The 15,339-nt window shown below is 39.6% G+C and overlaps 1 protein-coding gene across 1 annotated transcript; it reads right to left on the bottom strand.

The window, feature by feature from the left end:
- Positions 1–1,093: 1,093 nt before the first annotated feature.
- On the bottom strand, positions 1,094–11,429 carry ggt1b (gamma-glutamyltransferase 1b). Its single transcript, XM_054612298.1, has 13 exons — positions 11,215–11,429; positions 9,445–9,647; positions 9,153–9,283; positions 8,938–9,027; positions 8,510–8,702; positions 8,258–8,418; positions 7,704–7,853; positions 4,842–4,978; positions 3,655–3,842; positions 3,422–3,549; positions 2,822–2,934; positions 2,576–2,689; positions 1,094–2,344 (listed from the first exon to the last, which is right to left on the bottom strand). Exons 2-13 carry the CDS (start codon positions 9,609–9,611, stop codon positions 2,198–2,200), a joined length of 1,719 nt encoding a protein of 572 aa, XP_054468273.1. The 5' UTR covers positions 9,612–9,647; positions 11,215–11,429; the 3' UTR covers positions 1,094–2,197.
- Positions 11,430–15,339: the final 3,910 nt, after the last annotated feature.

Here is a 15,339-nt window from a genome sequence, read left to right as displayed (position 1 = left end):
ATAAATTGTCTGAGTTGCATAACTCTGCAGTTCATTATAACTATGTGGAAGTGAGATTGTGTTTAATTGGGCCTTAAAGGGAAATTCTAGTGTGACTTGTTCATTTTTGCGCTCCTTGAAAATAATGGTAACCACACCAGGTAATGCAATTGAAGATATTTTAATATCGCTTTTGCGAGGTGCCCTGGTGGACTTCGGGGCTAAGACGCATCGCATGCAATATTGATGTATGGCTAGAGACATTTGTTACAGTCTGTCATCCCCCTCTCTCCCCACATTTCCTGTCACTCTCTGCTGTCAATAAAGGCAAGAACATTAGAGAAGTGTCAGATTAACGGCAGCTGTACAACTGAATATGATTGGATGTTACAAGTCAGCTGGAAGCCACACAGCTGATGAATGAGTGATTACTATCAATGCATTAATGGACTCCAGTGCTCTGCCTGAACAAATGCTTTGATCGAGTCATGGCTCCCTAAGAAATACAACAAAGGAAAAGGAATTTCTCACAAATATATATTTTTTTCATGTTAGCATAGCTGTATGGTTCTAGGGACAAACATGTTGGTCTGTTGCTGCTCGCTCCACTACTTTGGACCAGACTTAAATATCTGGATGGATTGCCAAGCAATTTTATACTGACTTTCATGGTCCCAGAGGATGAATCCTACTGACTTTGGTCATCGCAAAGTTTTTATTTATCAGCACGTAGTCCAATACTTTAGTTTATGACCAAATAAACTGCTGACATTACCAACAGCCTCAGCTGTGCTTTGTGTTTAGTGCTAGAATTCGCAAATGATAGCATGCTAGTCTAAACAAAAACATAATACCTGTTTAGCATTAGCATGTTAACATCTTCACGTGAGCTTTTTAACCTGCTGACATTTGCTGCTAGCACTAGCATTTAGCACAGAGCTATGCCTACATAGTACATACTCACAAAGCTAGTAGCGTGTCTGTAAACTCTTAGTCCTATCAACCATTAGCTTACGGTTGGTGGTTTGTAGCTATGTTAGGACCTCACGTCTGTCAAGTGAAATTAATGAGATTAAAGCCTGAGACCCAAGAATCAATAGACTTTTATACACTGGTAATGTTTTAATACTTAAACAATTACAGTATCTGCATTTCAAGTGAAAAACTAAAAACTTCTACTTCATCAAGTTGATAAAAACAATAAAACATTAAAATTACAAAATAATCCATTCACACAGAGATTGTCCCTCATTTGTTTTTAAATAAATATGTGTTGTGAATGTTTAACCACTTAATATTCTAAGAGTTTATCACATATGAACCAGTCATTTGTTGCAAAAAGTTGATAAAGGCAGAATCATTTTACACTTTTATGCATGTCAGTAATTATGTAATACATTTACATTCCAGCTGAGAAAAGAAGAGCCCTGAATCCCAGCGGTCACAGTGAGCAGCAACAGCTGCAATGTTATTATGGGGTCATTACAGGCCGTTGCACTCTGGGTTGTTGGAAATTACTCTAGTCATTAAGTAGGACTGCTTAGTGGCCCCTGAGGTGTGATAGTCCTTTATTTTAACAACAGCTCATGCCATCTCTCCCTCCTTTTGCCTTCACCTCATATGAACAGTTCTGGTGAAATTTGCTAAAGTTTTAAATTACTAAAAACTAATTTGAAGTCTGCTAGTTTCAGTTGATTATTTATGTGGATATTTCCTTCATTAAGATTTCAGTTTTTAGTAATCTAAATCGCATATTTAATGTACAATAAGAACGGGAAACAGCTTTATGCTTCTAATGATTAACAAAAGGGCTTTATAAATAGGTAGGAATTGTACACATTTATGACCGACAGTGTGAACAAAACACTGACGGTAAAGCTATCCTTTAAAATAACATCCAATGCCTTCTGCATTTCTTAATTACATGAAATTATGGAATGGCATTTAAACGCATTAGACATTAGTCAATATTCATCATTCATTTCAGACTGAGGCACTTTGCTTTGGTCATAAATGAACAAAAAGTCAATTTGTTATCAGAGTTTCCGTGTTATGCAGCACATGAACGTTAGTCTAACTTAATGAGGGACCAATTGGTGCCCAAGACAGCTGACGTTCCTGGTTCTTTATTGAGTCTTTAATCTCTCAATTCCTACCTCTGGGGTCAAGGTTCACATGGGTAGCACGTCTCTGCACAATTGGAGGTGTGTTTACGACCTCAGTACCCTGCGGCGTACGCCCACTTGCGAGGATCTGACTGAGCATGGAGTCCGTCTTCATAGCGAACCACCGCCTGCACCACAGCTCCCGTTGCTTTCAGGAACTCTGTCTCGTGGTTCTTTAATGCCAAACCTTCCAGGATTTTCTGCAAACAGGAGCATATATGAAGACTTAAACTGAAATATTTCTCTCCTTGTTCTCCACATCCCTGAAGGTAAATATAATGAACAGCGTCCCGGGTGCTGGTCACGACTGAGGTACTGTATGACTGCTCAGTGTTAGCCGGGCTTCCGGTTGACGGATTGTCTCCCTACACACCACACCAGCCTGCCATTAGTCACATTCATCAGTATTGTTTGCGGATTGTGACACTCACTTTGTCAAAGTCAGGCTCTGCTACAGTGGCGTTGGGACTCAGCTGGTTGTGGAGCCTTGGATCTGACACAGCTTTATGCAGGTCGTAGTCGAAGAACAGTGCATTCAGAATCACCTGCAAAACGGCAAACATTTCCGCCAATGACAACTTAACAGCCGAGGAGTTATTACCTGGTTATCATAGTACACTTCATTAGTTTATATGCTTCTTTAAATGGCTACAACAGCATGTGAGCTTGTGTCTTACCTGAGCAATTGAGGTGGTGATTTTTGTTCCTCCTGAGCCTCCAACCACCATCTTAACTTTGTTGTTTTTGTCAAAGAGGATGGCTGGACACATAGAAGACATTGGCCTTTTTCCTTTGAACATAAATTAATGGTAGTGTAAGTAAAGAAAGTGGTCAAATGAACAACTTGTATGACTTTTGTAGTGTCTTTAAAAAGTATTCATATTCTACTGTCTCACATCATCAAGTTTGAAATGGCTTTTTGTGTGTAGATACATAAAGATCCATCTACACAGGAGTATTTCATATTTGTTATTAATCGCTTTGCAGAGGTCTGTCACATTTTGACGTGAAAGGGTCTGTTGATTAGTGTCAAAGAATCCACATTAAACCCACTTTGATTCAATGTTTAAAACAATGAAAGATGAAACCTTTGATCAAAAGACATTTGATCCACTGTGTTTTAAGTATGAATACACAAATAAAAGCATTATTCAAAAGCCAAAATAACAGTGTCAGAGGACCGTTTAACCTCTGTCCATCCTTTACATCAGCCCACTGCTGAACAGCCAATCTATATTACAATTTAACTGGTTTATGTGATGGTGTCATCATCTCACCTGGCCTGATGAAGTTGTTGGGTGAAGGCGGAACTCCGAAGCCGTTTGTGATGAGCGGAGAGCTGAAGTCGTCCATCTCATTGTTGAGAAGTATCCCCGTTAATCTTGACATGACTTTAGAGCCCAAACTGCAGAAAACATTAGCAGTTAAGATGTCAAGGGAGTTACAAGCCCGAGACCAATTAACTAAGTAACTTAAAACATATTGGTGAAGGTCAATTAGTAGGTCATACTATTGGTTGATGGTGCTAGTGGCAGCCACAGCACTTCCATCCTCTGCTACTACAGAGAGGTGGGAGGTCCCATGGTTTTCCGGCAGGTAAAACTCGGGTTCGTAGTAGTTCATGTGGTGTGTGGAATCATCCGTGATCTTTTCACGGAGGTCATCGGCATAGGAACTTGAAGTCATATTCTGGATAAGCTTTGGAAGAGAGAGTGGGACACCAAAACAATTCATATGCCAATATATTCATGGAAACTTGTTATGTGTCATTTATTAGGTAATGATCCATCTTCTGTGGAATGTTATTTGTGTCCTACAAATCCAAAGCATGAGAACACCATGCTTTTAAATTTGTCAAACTCTGTAAATAATCAATTAATTTGGATTAATCAAAATGCTAAAATTCTCTTAAAGTTCTCTTCACAATATCAAGCAAGAAACTGATCCATCAACTCCTTGCAGATATTAGCCCAACTTTCCATTTTGCAGCGTTAGTCTGGGCCAAGCATTCTGGAGTTCAGCATTTACAATTTTAATTAATGTACATTTACCATTCAAAGCCTGTAATTTTACTATAAGAGAAAATACATTATTCTTCACACTGCAGTCTAAACAGCAGGTGAATATGAATTAGAGAAATTATGTTTATGTTATATACTATACATTTTAACAACATAATGCCACCTAGATTACATTTATCATAAGGAAACATTGTTAAAGACAAATTTGCCATGTTGGAAAATGTTGATACTGAATGTATCTGCAAAATAAGTACTATTTTCCTATATATGGAATTATTATTCCTGCTCAGTGCAACAAAAGCACGATTTAACCCTTTTTATGGTTGTATTAGGGACACTCACAGGACTGGTTAGGAAAAAATTGTGCTCTTGGTTTGATATTGAAAAAGTCAACAGTAACTTCAAGTATGAACCTTAAGTATCTCAAAACCCTCAGAGAATGTTTGGTTTGCTGAGCACCTGTGGTTTCACCTTGCTGTGTTGTACAAGTGTACTCCAGTACACCATGACATCACTGGATAACAACTGACCACTTAAACACTGTACAGATTATTGCTATATTCATCTTTAACCAAAGTGCTTTGTTTGCACGTGATAAACATGTTATTTAGCTATGTGTATTGTGTTTAAGAGGATGTCTGACTTGTAATACACTGCAGTACACAGGTGACCTTACATCTGTGATGTTGAGAAACACCGGATCTCCAAGTAAGGTCCTCTTTGCATAAGCAAAACGAAAAGCCTCCACGATGCGATGGTATGTCAGGATCTTCTTCTCAGTGCTTGCCACACTATCGGAGGTGAAGTTGTACCCTGTAGAAAATGTAACAATCATCAGTAACTCAATTTAAACAACAGCTTCACTCATCTGTCTTCATTCAGATGGCTGTTCAGGTAGGAAAGGAGACAGCTGAAATGGACTTGACAAGGCCTGTTCCTGTGTTTTTATTTAGTCTAAAAGCCACTGTGACCAGACCATGGGTATTAGCCTGAGCTGACAGCCGCAGGGGGGAAACGGGAGGAGAGGCTGAGGGAACCGGAAAGTTTTGGTTTGATGGGTTTCAGCTGTCAGACAGAGGCGGGAGTCACGGTAAATCAGCAGGATGAAAAGTTCTGGGCAGCCGCTGAAAATGTGTGCGTGGAGCCTCGACCACTCGACTGTGTCCAATTAGAGGTAAATTGGTGAGATTAGTGTTGGCGTGGGAGACGGGGGACCGCAGTGAGTGGGTGGCCAGTCCGAGGAAAGGAAAGGTTCAGAGAGATTAATAACTTTGGAGGGAAGTTTCTCATCTAATCATCAAAAGGCAGACACTGTCAATGTACTGAAAAGCAGCACAGCGACAGCATGGACGTTTTCTGCAATGACCAGCCGACATAGGAAAAAAAAAATGAATCAGGCAGATTATGATGTACACAGACAAGACATTTGCTTATATGCATGCCAAAAATGATGACAGACCAAGGGAGCAATAATTTGATTAGCATCATATTCATGAACTTTACTGATCGGACTCTGAGCTTCTCAGGTGTGAAGACACAGACTGCAATTATCTTTAGATTTTAATAACTTCAATCAAACAGAAGCCTTCCTGTCAGGGCTACAGAGTCGTTCCCTCAGGTGTTTTAACTGCATCCTCTAAATTGGAGGAAGTTAAATGTTAACTTGATATTGTTTCAGTAGCTAATTGCTTTATGTGATTTTGAGGTACCATCTGTTGCAGCATCAAATATTCAAGTCCTAATACGTGAACAACAAAATAGGCTTTTTGCCAGTGTCTTCTTCCATCAATGCAAGAGTGATTCATACATATTTATGAGTCTGATCCGTCACATCTGTGGTAAAACATTTCATTACAATATGAGAAATACGCTTATTCCCTTTCTTGCAAATTCATAAGTCCATAAAAATAAATGACAGTGTACAGTTGGTATTTGCTGGCATTTTCTTGGCCGCGAGATCCAAGATGTTAATTTATGAGCTTTAGGTGCTTTAAAAAAAAAAAAAAAAAAAAAACGTTGGATCACAACAGCTGCAATGTGAAATTGTGCCAGTGACGTTAGCTGAGCGGGCCAATGTTCCTTTCCACACTTTCTAACCTCCTACTTTTGGCGCCATTGCTGTGACCATACATATCTTCAAACTCTGACTCTGTTTTGATATCAACTACAAACCTGTAAAATTTGTAACTGCATCTTGTGCGGTTGCAATGCTTTGCGATGAAAAAATCTGTCCACAGACAGAAATAGGAATACTCGCACACAGACTGACAAGGTGAAAACATCTCCAGCGTTGCTGCTGCAGCCACAACCAGTCGAGCTGTTTCCTCTTGATTCTAGTCTGTATGCAAAGTAAGTCAGCCGGCTGTATCTTACTTGGCGTACAGACGCTTGACATTAATGGTATCAATCTTCTCATCTTAAGGCATTGGAAAACTTCTCCTTATTTCAATTGGATTTTCTTTCATTCAGAATTCAGCCAATGAAACCACAGCATTACAGTTACACTTATAGTTACATTTTTTAGCTTAAAACTTTTCATATTACCCTTGCAGCAAACGTAGTAAATCCCTTAAAAGCATTGCAGCCTTTAATGGCGGGCACACATGAATGTCTGTACCAAATTTCATGAAATCCATCCAATAATTTTTTTTATACATTTCATCCAAAATGTAGATTTGGCTAGATGAAAGGCCAGGGATCCGTGAATTAATTTAAGTTTCCAATTTTTCAGTTCCGTCCTAAAACAATAGTGAGGTTCCCATATGCACATTGTAACAGGTTTTGCAATTTGTTGTCATTCCTCCTGTTCATACTGGTCGTTAAAATTCATTTTCAATGTAAGGAATGAAGGAACAATCCAGAGTCCTAGTTTTGTGCAAAACTGTATTCCAAACTCTATTTGAAGCTTGCAAATCCTCTGTCAATGTGAAAGAGCCATAGAAAATGAGCTTTTAATGGCCAGTATCAACAGGAGGAACAATACATTGCAAAAACGGTTTCAATTTTCATAATACTGTAATATTATGAACCCTTTCCTTATCATCTGGATGCCACGAATGTATGTAACAAATTTTGTGGCAAACCATGAATAAAATGTAAAGGTGTTTCAGTCTGCTGCTACCATTAACGCTAAGGGAAGGAAGGATTATGGTCCTGGTTTAAAGACACTAAAATTGACTGTTGGTGTCACTCATCCTCTGCCTTTGGTTCTTAAGTAGAAGTCTTATGTCATATAGATCTGGGTTTATTTCTGTCCTAACGATATCAGTTGCAGTCATACGATTTATTACTTATTATAGTAGTGCATGTAACTACTTTGTAAAACAGATCTAGATTACAAACGTGGGTCCGTGTTTTACAAACTAGCTCAAGATTCTCTTAGGTAACTGAGTCAACAAAGCTTTAAGAGTAGATTTTCTGTGCAGCAGATCAACATGCTGCTCACAGTGGAGTCTGAGAGAGTGACTGGCAAAGGGAATGCAGCTCACATTAAAGCACTCCCACTCGGGACGTTTTTGGACAAAGTATCAAGGCTTACCATTCAAGATGTTCAATATCAGCGAGAGCACAGGGCCGCTAGCGGGGGCATTGGGAACAGACATGGTGTACTCCCCCACATTCACCCTTAAAGGCTGCTCATCCAAGACAGGCACATAATCCTTCAGATCCTCCATTGTGATGATTCCGCCTAAACACAGAGCGACACACACTGTCAATGTACACTTGGACAGAGAAATGGAAAAATAAATCCTTCTTAAATTAGCTATGCACAGAGAGGTGCATGTTAGTATGTTTTAATATACGCCTGAAGTGTTTTCAGCAAATCACTTTTATTGCTCACAGAAGTGGCAATGATGATAATGATAATGTCCTTGTGTGCGAGATGAATGTGCTTCAAGGGTACAGAAAGATGATCTAATCTACAGAAATAGCTGTTTGGATTGTAAAATAAAGAAAAAAGCAACTTTTTTCTATAAATGTGGAAACTTGGTATTGCAACTATTTATAGTAGACTCTCATCTATCAAAGAAAAGCAGCTTTTCAATAAACTATATGACTTTAGACAATAATTACAACAAAAATAAAACCTACCTGCTGCCTGAATATCTGTCACAAGGTCCTGAGCCAGCTGTCCCTGGTAGAAAGCATCAGGACCCTCTTCTGCTATTTTCCTATAAGTTACTGCAAGCTTGGTAAATTTGATGGTGTCTTTTTCTTTCAGGACGTCGTCATTTTTCCCACAAAACACTTCACTGAAATAGAAGGAATACTCTCAATAAACATTTCTAAAATCTCACTTAATCAGACACTGGTCTTATATTGCTGAGGGTGGACGCCTCTCACCACAGTGCTTGGTCTTTGATGATGGTTTTCTTGTGTCTGGACAAAGCTGAGGCAAGTGCCCTGCCCAAAGGGAAACCTTTTTCTGCAAGATCAATGCTTGGCTGGAACAAGTCTTTCCAAGGCAGTTTGCCATGTCGTTTGTGCGCCATTTCATAACCTCGAATCTCTCCCGGTACAGCAATAGACAACCCTCCTACCAACCATGGGAGCAAAGGAAACAAAGACCTAGATTATTGCCTCATAACAAACATTCACACATACTACTTCAAACACCCCAATCTTTTGTTTTTTATTACTGAGTTTAAGAGTCTGTCAAAGAATATACACTCCTGTTTGTCACTATCACAAGGTTATCCTCTTTCATAATAGTGTTAACTGCAGCTTCTGTCAGCTAATTTCCATGTCTGATAGCACTGGTTAAACATTACCTTTCTGGGATAAATCAGTACTGTTCCCAAACATGTTCTCTGTTGCATTGCGTGGTGCCGTCTCCCTGGCATCAATGGTCTCAACTTTCCCTGTGTACAGGTCACAAATCAGGAAATGCCTTTAGGAACGAGGTAATCAGGAAGTTGTGAGAATTTGTTGTGGCAGTGGTGAAAGCAAACAGAGGACTTTGTGGTGGTGACGTATGTGAAGGTACCAGTTGTGACATTGTAGATGGTGAAGAAAAGTCCTCCTCCGATGCCCATGCTGTGAGCATTCATAAGTCCAACACACAGTAATGCAGCTATAGAGGCATCTACTGCAGACCCCCCTTTCATCAGTATGTCTCTACGGTAAAATGAATTAAAACACACAAGGAGAGAAGGGGTGGACTGTTAGTTTTGTTGGCAAAGAATAAAGCAAGTAATGTTCATGCTTCTGTGTTTATGGATGTATGATTCTGAGCAACATGTCTGTCCTGATGGATGCTTCAGTCTTTTAGCTCTCACCTGCCGATCTCTGAACACGGCCCGGCATCGGCTGCCACAGCTGCCTTCAAGTACACCTGATCACTCGGTTGCTTCCTACTCCCGACACCAAAGAATACACCCACAAATGTGGCGACCGATGCCACCAGCAGCACTGCCAGTGCCACAATTATTGTCGCCTTTACCATTTTTATATCGCAGGAAGAATTAATACTATTTGATGCCTGTCAAGAGAAAAAAACATTGAAATTTGTGTGCATTTTAAATGTATGGGAAGGAAGCTGCAAAGAGCTGCACTTTGTAAAATCAGAAACAAGCAAACACAAATTACACATCACATTGATGAAAACTCTGCATTATCGGCAGAATCAATAAATTTGGAATATAAATCAGAAGAAATTTTAACCCAAGCATTGAAATATAAATTACATAAAAAGGTAATACATGTCGATAACTCCAATTTAGTGGAGGTATCTTGATATAGAACAGTACATAAAACCTACAGTGCATTTCTTTTGTGAATAATAAATATTTTAATTTTGTGTCAAATATGTTTTCATATCCTTGTTCAGTTCTTGTCGACTTTATATTAATTTACAAATTAGAAACAGGAAACTTTTAAAAAACACCCTGATGAAAGCTTTTGTTTGCATTTGTTGAAATGCTGCCATCTTGATTGTCACAAAAACGAGTGAAGTATAAATAATTTCACGACAATTCATTCTTAAATGAATTATTGAGCCTTAATGCCACCTCTTTTTGAAAATGAACCTCATTTATTTTAGTTTTCAGAAGGAATCACCTTAGTCAAAAAACATTAAAAAGTACCCTACTAATTAAGCATTGAACACTGACTCAGTTTACCATTAAAGAAATGGAGATATTGTCTTTTTAATTGCATGCATTCTTCTTCCTTTTCAAAATCTGGAGCCTACATTACCCACAATACAACTTGACAGCTGACACTTTAACATAGATCAGGGTTTGTTATAGTAATACTCCAAGACACAAATGACATTGATGTGAACGCCCTTTAAAATAATGTTAATCTATGTAGCTCTATTAAAATATAATGCACAAACATAATAATAAAGTGTATCATAATGTTAAGTCCAGGTATTGCACTGTTATGTCACTACAAACACAGGTCGTTCGGCCAGTTTTAAGTAACTATATTACTAAAACTGATAAATCATTTGTAAATGCTGCACAGAGCTGACATGTTTGCAATAAGTCAAAATATATTTGGAGGCCCGGTGGGGAGCAATACAGCCTCAACCCCATTTTACTTCGTTTAAATCAAATAAATCAACTCCAACCCCACTGACATCCTTAAAACCCCACTGCTTATCAGGCTAAAGAGGAAACAAAACCATAAGAATTTGCATTGTTCGATATTTGCTCACACAAAAGAGGGATTTGGTGCTGCCAGCCAATAAACCTACTTATTGTTGTGTTTAAATAAAGTTGTCGGAATCAAACAGTTTCGTATATCTGAGATGATCTGAATGTGAGGCTTTGTGTCCTCCTGGCTGTGGATTTAAGCAATCAATAAACAAAGATAAATAAAGAAAAAAGTCTAGTAATTTAGTTTAAAAAACACCCCCATCCGCTCCAAACCTTAAAGGAAATGAAACCAGATTACATAACAGGAATTGGTTTAATCTCACAGCACAATAGCTTCTGTTGAAACATTTTCACAAACCATTAATACAGAATTGTCTCCTGCCTTAACATCTCAAAGAACAAAGTTGCTTCAGCAAATAGGGTAATTTAAAACTATTCTCTTACCTGGTTTTTCTCTCGGGCCCTCAGCAACCAGCTGCTCACTACTAAGCGTTTGCCACGCTCTGTAGCGGTTGATGGGTAATAGACTTACTGTGCTCCTCAATGTGTAACTATCAAAGTCATTAAACTTTAACCCACCCCACCATAAAACACCTATCTTGTGTTAGCAAGGGGTTGAAAAAAAAAAAATGCACACGGACACAGAAGTAACAGCGTCAGACGACACCCAAGTTATCGCTGAAATAATTAGTCATCTGTGCTCAATCTTCACATAACTTTGTAAAATACCACAGAGCAATTGCATGACCCTGAAACTGAGAGGAAACAACGATTTACTGGATGAATAGTTCTTTATCTGCGGCAAAGATTAACAGTGGTTTGCTGGTTGTTCATCTCAAATAGATGACATATGACTATAGGTAGGCAACACTTTCACAAAATGACAAAGTAGGGATCTGTTTCACAGCTCTGATGCAACGGCTCACAAAACCTCTGATATTCAATTTTGAAATAAAGTGCCTCCTCACCGGGAAAAATGAAGGCTTTCAGGGCTGCGAGGGAGAAGATCACATCTGCCATGAGGGGAGGAAAAGAACACTAAGAACAAACTGCAGGGGAACAGTGTGAAGGGGTGCAGAGCCGGAGGAGAAAGGGTCAGTTAAACAAGCAGCCAGGCCAATAGGTGGAGGCCAACAGGGACAGGACATACGACTCAACTTTGACACGGGGACTCCAGGAACAGCTAACCCAGGTTATCCCAGAATACCTACCCCCACCGATTAAAGCCCACTTTAATTGACCCAATTAAACTCCTGGACTGCACCATAAAATGGTTTCACAGAGTAAATTGGGGGGGGGAAATCTAATTTGTTTAAGCTTCAGATGGCCTGAAGGCACTCAAGGAGGTGCATATATGCACTTTGAGAAAAAGCCCTGACAACCGGCCTTGAATTTGATTCAAAATCAAATAGTTATGTTTAAGTTATAAGTCAGAAGGGTTAACATGTTTTTTTTTTTTCTTAAAAGGAAGCAATGGCGCTGCAACAAGATGTTCTATTTAAGTAAAATCTTTCCACATCGATCAGTGAATGTGTATTATTGTGCAGTTTTATCTTTCAATATAGAAACAATAATAGCAGCATCCAAGGAGTCTCCATGAACGCAGTCTATTTTTTCATCCATTCGGTCCCTGTGTTGGACTTTTAGTTACAGCTGTGATAACAGCAACACTTAATGTTTGTGTTTTCACAGCTGTAGCCCATCAAAAATATCCAAAGTTGGTTACATAGCTCCATTTCAAACAGAAATTTATAGAAGGGAATGTGATGTAGGAAAACGTCACACTTATCTGGGCACCTACAAGCTGACAAAACATCCTGGAATACCGTTTCACTTAAATGACAAGTTGATGGCTCTTTATTTAGGACGCAGCAATCTTCTATTTCACAACACAGACTTTTGACAATGAGCAGACCAACGCAGCTATATACTCAGTCTCCACCCGCCTGTCATAAACTTTGACAAAAGTTGCGGATTAATACTATAATTACAAACAGGTCTAATAGAGAATGTAGTGTTTAATTTATATGCTGATTGTAGGCCTACTAGAAATTAAAAGTAAGTGAACATTTAGGTCCATGAAGTGGACCAAATCTGCTAAGCAGCTGCACTGCTCCATTTTGTCCTGATTCTTTATTCAGTGAACGCAAAACACATTGAATTTTCTTTCATTTTATTGTTTGCATGCTTCTGCCACTGACAAAGCAGCTTTATGATATGCGCTGCCATGTTTGTCTTTTTTTCCCCCTTTTTCTTTTGTAAACACACTTTCTTTGGGTTTATTATGAATGCATGTCACAGCCTGCTCATTTAAGACACATCTGTGCTGTGCTACGACAATCAACAGGCTGTTCTTATGCTGGATGCATGTTAGCCGAGCCACTGAAACACCTCAACGGAGAATGAGCAGCTTCTGAGATAATACTAAATATCATGAATCATTCCTTTCCAACATACTGAACATCTGCTCCTGGAAAGTCTTCCGGCTGTCGGCTCTGTCACCTCCTGCACCAAAACATCTTTGAGTTTGTTGCATCAAAAACATTTGAAAAATAAAACTGTTTTCTAAACTGTCACTGTTGTGGTTGGGTTTTAATTAGCTTTAGTCACAAAAACCTGGCCAGGGAAATCCAGACAGAGCCTGTGAGAGCCATTAGACTTTTAGTACCTGCATGATGGGGATGCAGCGCTACTGTTTCCATGGCTTTGCATTTAGGCTGGGAGGTGATATGACTTATTACACTCAACACCACTAGGGGTTGTTTGGTGGTGTAAGAGCTTATACTGGTATATTAGACAGGGCTGACAGTAAAAGCTTGGGCCCTAACTCATCACTCATACTCACTGACCAGAGAGACAGCGATTCAGACCATGCTTTTAGTCCATTAACAACATGCATCTGTGTAAATCACAGTGAATGCTGTTTAGAGGCTGAAGTAAATAGTGATTTAAGTCTCACTCTGTAAATTGTCTCTTAGCCCCCCTGATGTCAACTTTCCTGTGCCTGGAGCAAAACTCTAACAGAGCATTGCTTTTCCAATTTCTGTTGTTTTCATGAAGGAACAAAAAAAAAAAAAAAAAAAGACAGTTAAGGTTCAGTTATCCAAGTCATGGCTGGATATGTATTCTTGATGAGTTACTGGATGAAAAGCAGTGTTTTACCTTGTTGAGAGTTTTCAGTCTGTTGCACCTCTAACCACCCCCAGCAATGATGTTGTCGATGTCACGGTTGGTGTGTGGACCCAAGAGCAGTACGACGAGGAGACAGATAAAGTTCTGGAGCTTTATTTGAAGCTGAGAACACAGCAGACAGACAGGCAGGATATGACTCACAGTGGGAAACAGGCAAGGGATCAGGCAGACGGAAACCAGAGGAAGCGGAGGCTAATCTCGTGGTCGGGGACAGAAGGCTGAGTCGGTTAACCGGGGCACAGGCAAGGCAGGGAAGTCCAGACAGGCAGGGTCGGCAACGGGAAATCAGTCCACGGGAAATTGCTGGAAAGTGTAGCATGAAAACAACGAACGATCTGGCAGCGAGTGTGTGAATGAGTGGGACATTTATACTGCAGGGTGTAGGTGCAGCAGAGTGAGCAGGTGAGAGGGATTGTGCTGATGAGGTGGGTGTGGCAGACAGGTGCACTGCATGAAGCTGATTAGATGAGTGAGGGAGAGTGTGGTGAGAGAGAGGGGGGGGCTGGGCTGTGAGCTGGAAGTGGAACTGGGAGTGGCCGGAGTGAACTGAGAGAGAGTGACAGGCAGGTGAACAGAGTGAGCCAATTAGGTGAGTGAGACAGAGTGACAGGGAGTGTGGAACTACTGACAGTATGGCGGAAGAACTGTGACAGTCGATGCATCATGTCGTACATTTATACTTCACTGCAGTGAAGTGAAATATATGATTTTGTTAAGCTTCTCTTAAAGTCTAACTGAAATTGAAATTCTTTTACAGTATTCTCATCTGCTCTTTAAGTCACATGGGTTCCCCTTTGAGAAAATTAGAAACCTAATGTTTTTTATATCTTTTGGTTTAATGATGATTGAACACAGACACTGACATGCCCCTCTAGCCACACGTTGTCAAAAAAACATGTCAGTTGCAGGTTTGTTGCTCTTAAAGATACAATTAATTTCTCTTTAATTATTAAAGCCTCCCTGCAACTGAAACTAACACTTCATGTTTCTCAGTAACAACATCTGCCTGGGCTTGATCAATACTGTTCCTTATCCAATGAATACCCAAACGTTTAGAGTATGCGTCTGCAAAGCTTAGTATGGATCTACCGCCTACTTATGCAACTTTAACAGGGGAGTTTTAGTGTTATTGCTCAGCATCTATCTATCTATCTATCTATCTATCTATCTATCTATCTATCTATCTATCTATCTATCTATCTATCTATCTATCTATCTATCTATCTATCTATCCATCCATCCATCCATCCATCCATCCATCCATCCATCCATCCATCCATCCATCCATCCATCTATCACATATTCATATTACCAGATTTACATATCGTGACATAAGACACAATAGGCTATAACAACATGGATTATACAAGTCCACTC

The sequence above is a fragment of the Anoplopoma fimbria genome, chromosome 14 (genome assembly GCF_027596085.1).
Source record: "Anoplopoma fimbria isolate UVic2021 breed Golden Eagle Sablefish chromosome 14, Afim_UVic_2022, whole genome shotgun sequence".
Lineage (NCBI taxonomy): Eukaryota > Metazoa > Chordata > Actinopteri > Perciformes > Anoplopomatidae > Anoplopoma > Anoplopoma fimbria.
Note: the sequence above shows the minus strand (reverse complement) of the source record. Positions and strands in the feature narration are given on the sequence as shown.

Excerpts from the sequence above, each read along its gene's own strand:
- ggt1b (XM_054612298.1), bottom strand. The coding sequence starts at position 9,611 with ATGGTAAAGGCGACAATAATTGTGGCACTGGCAGTGCTGCTGGTGGCA. Across the intron at positions 8,703-8,937 it reads TACTGATTTATCCCAGAAAG|GAGGGTTGTCTATTGCTGTA; the intron begins GTAATGTTTAAC and ends CATGGTTGGTAG. Across the intron at positions 8,419-8,509 it reads ATCAAAGACCAAGCACTGTG|TGAAGTGTTTTGTGGGAAAA; the intron begins GTGAGAGGCGTC and ends CTTCTATTTCAG.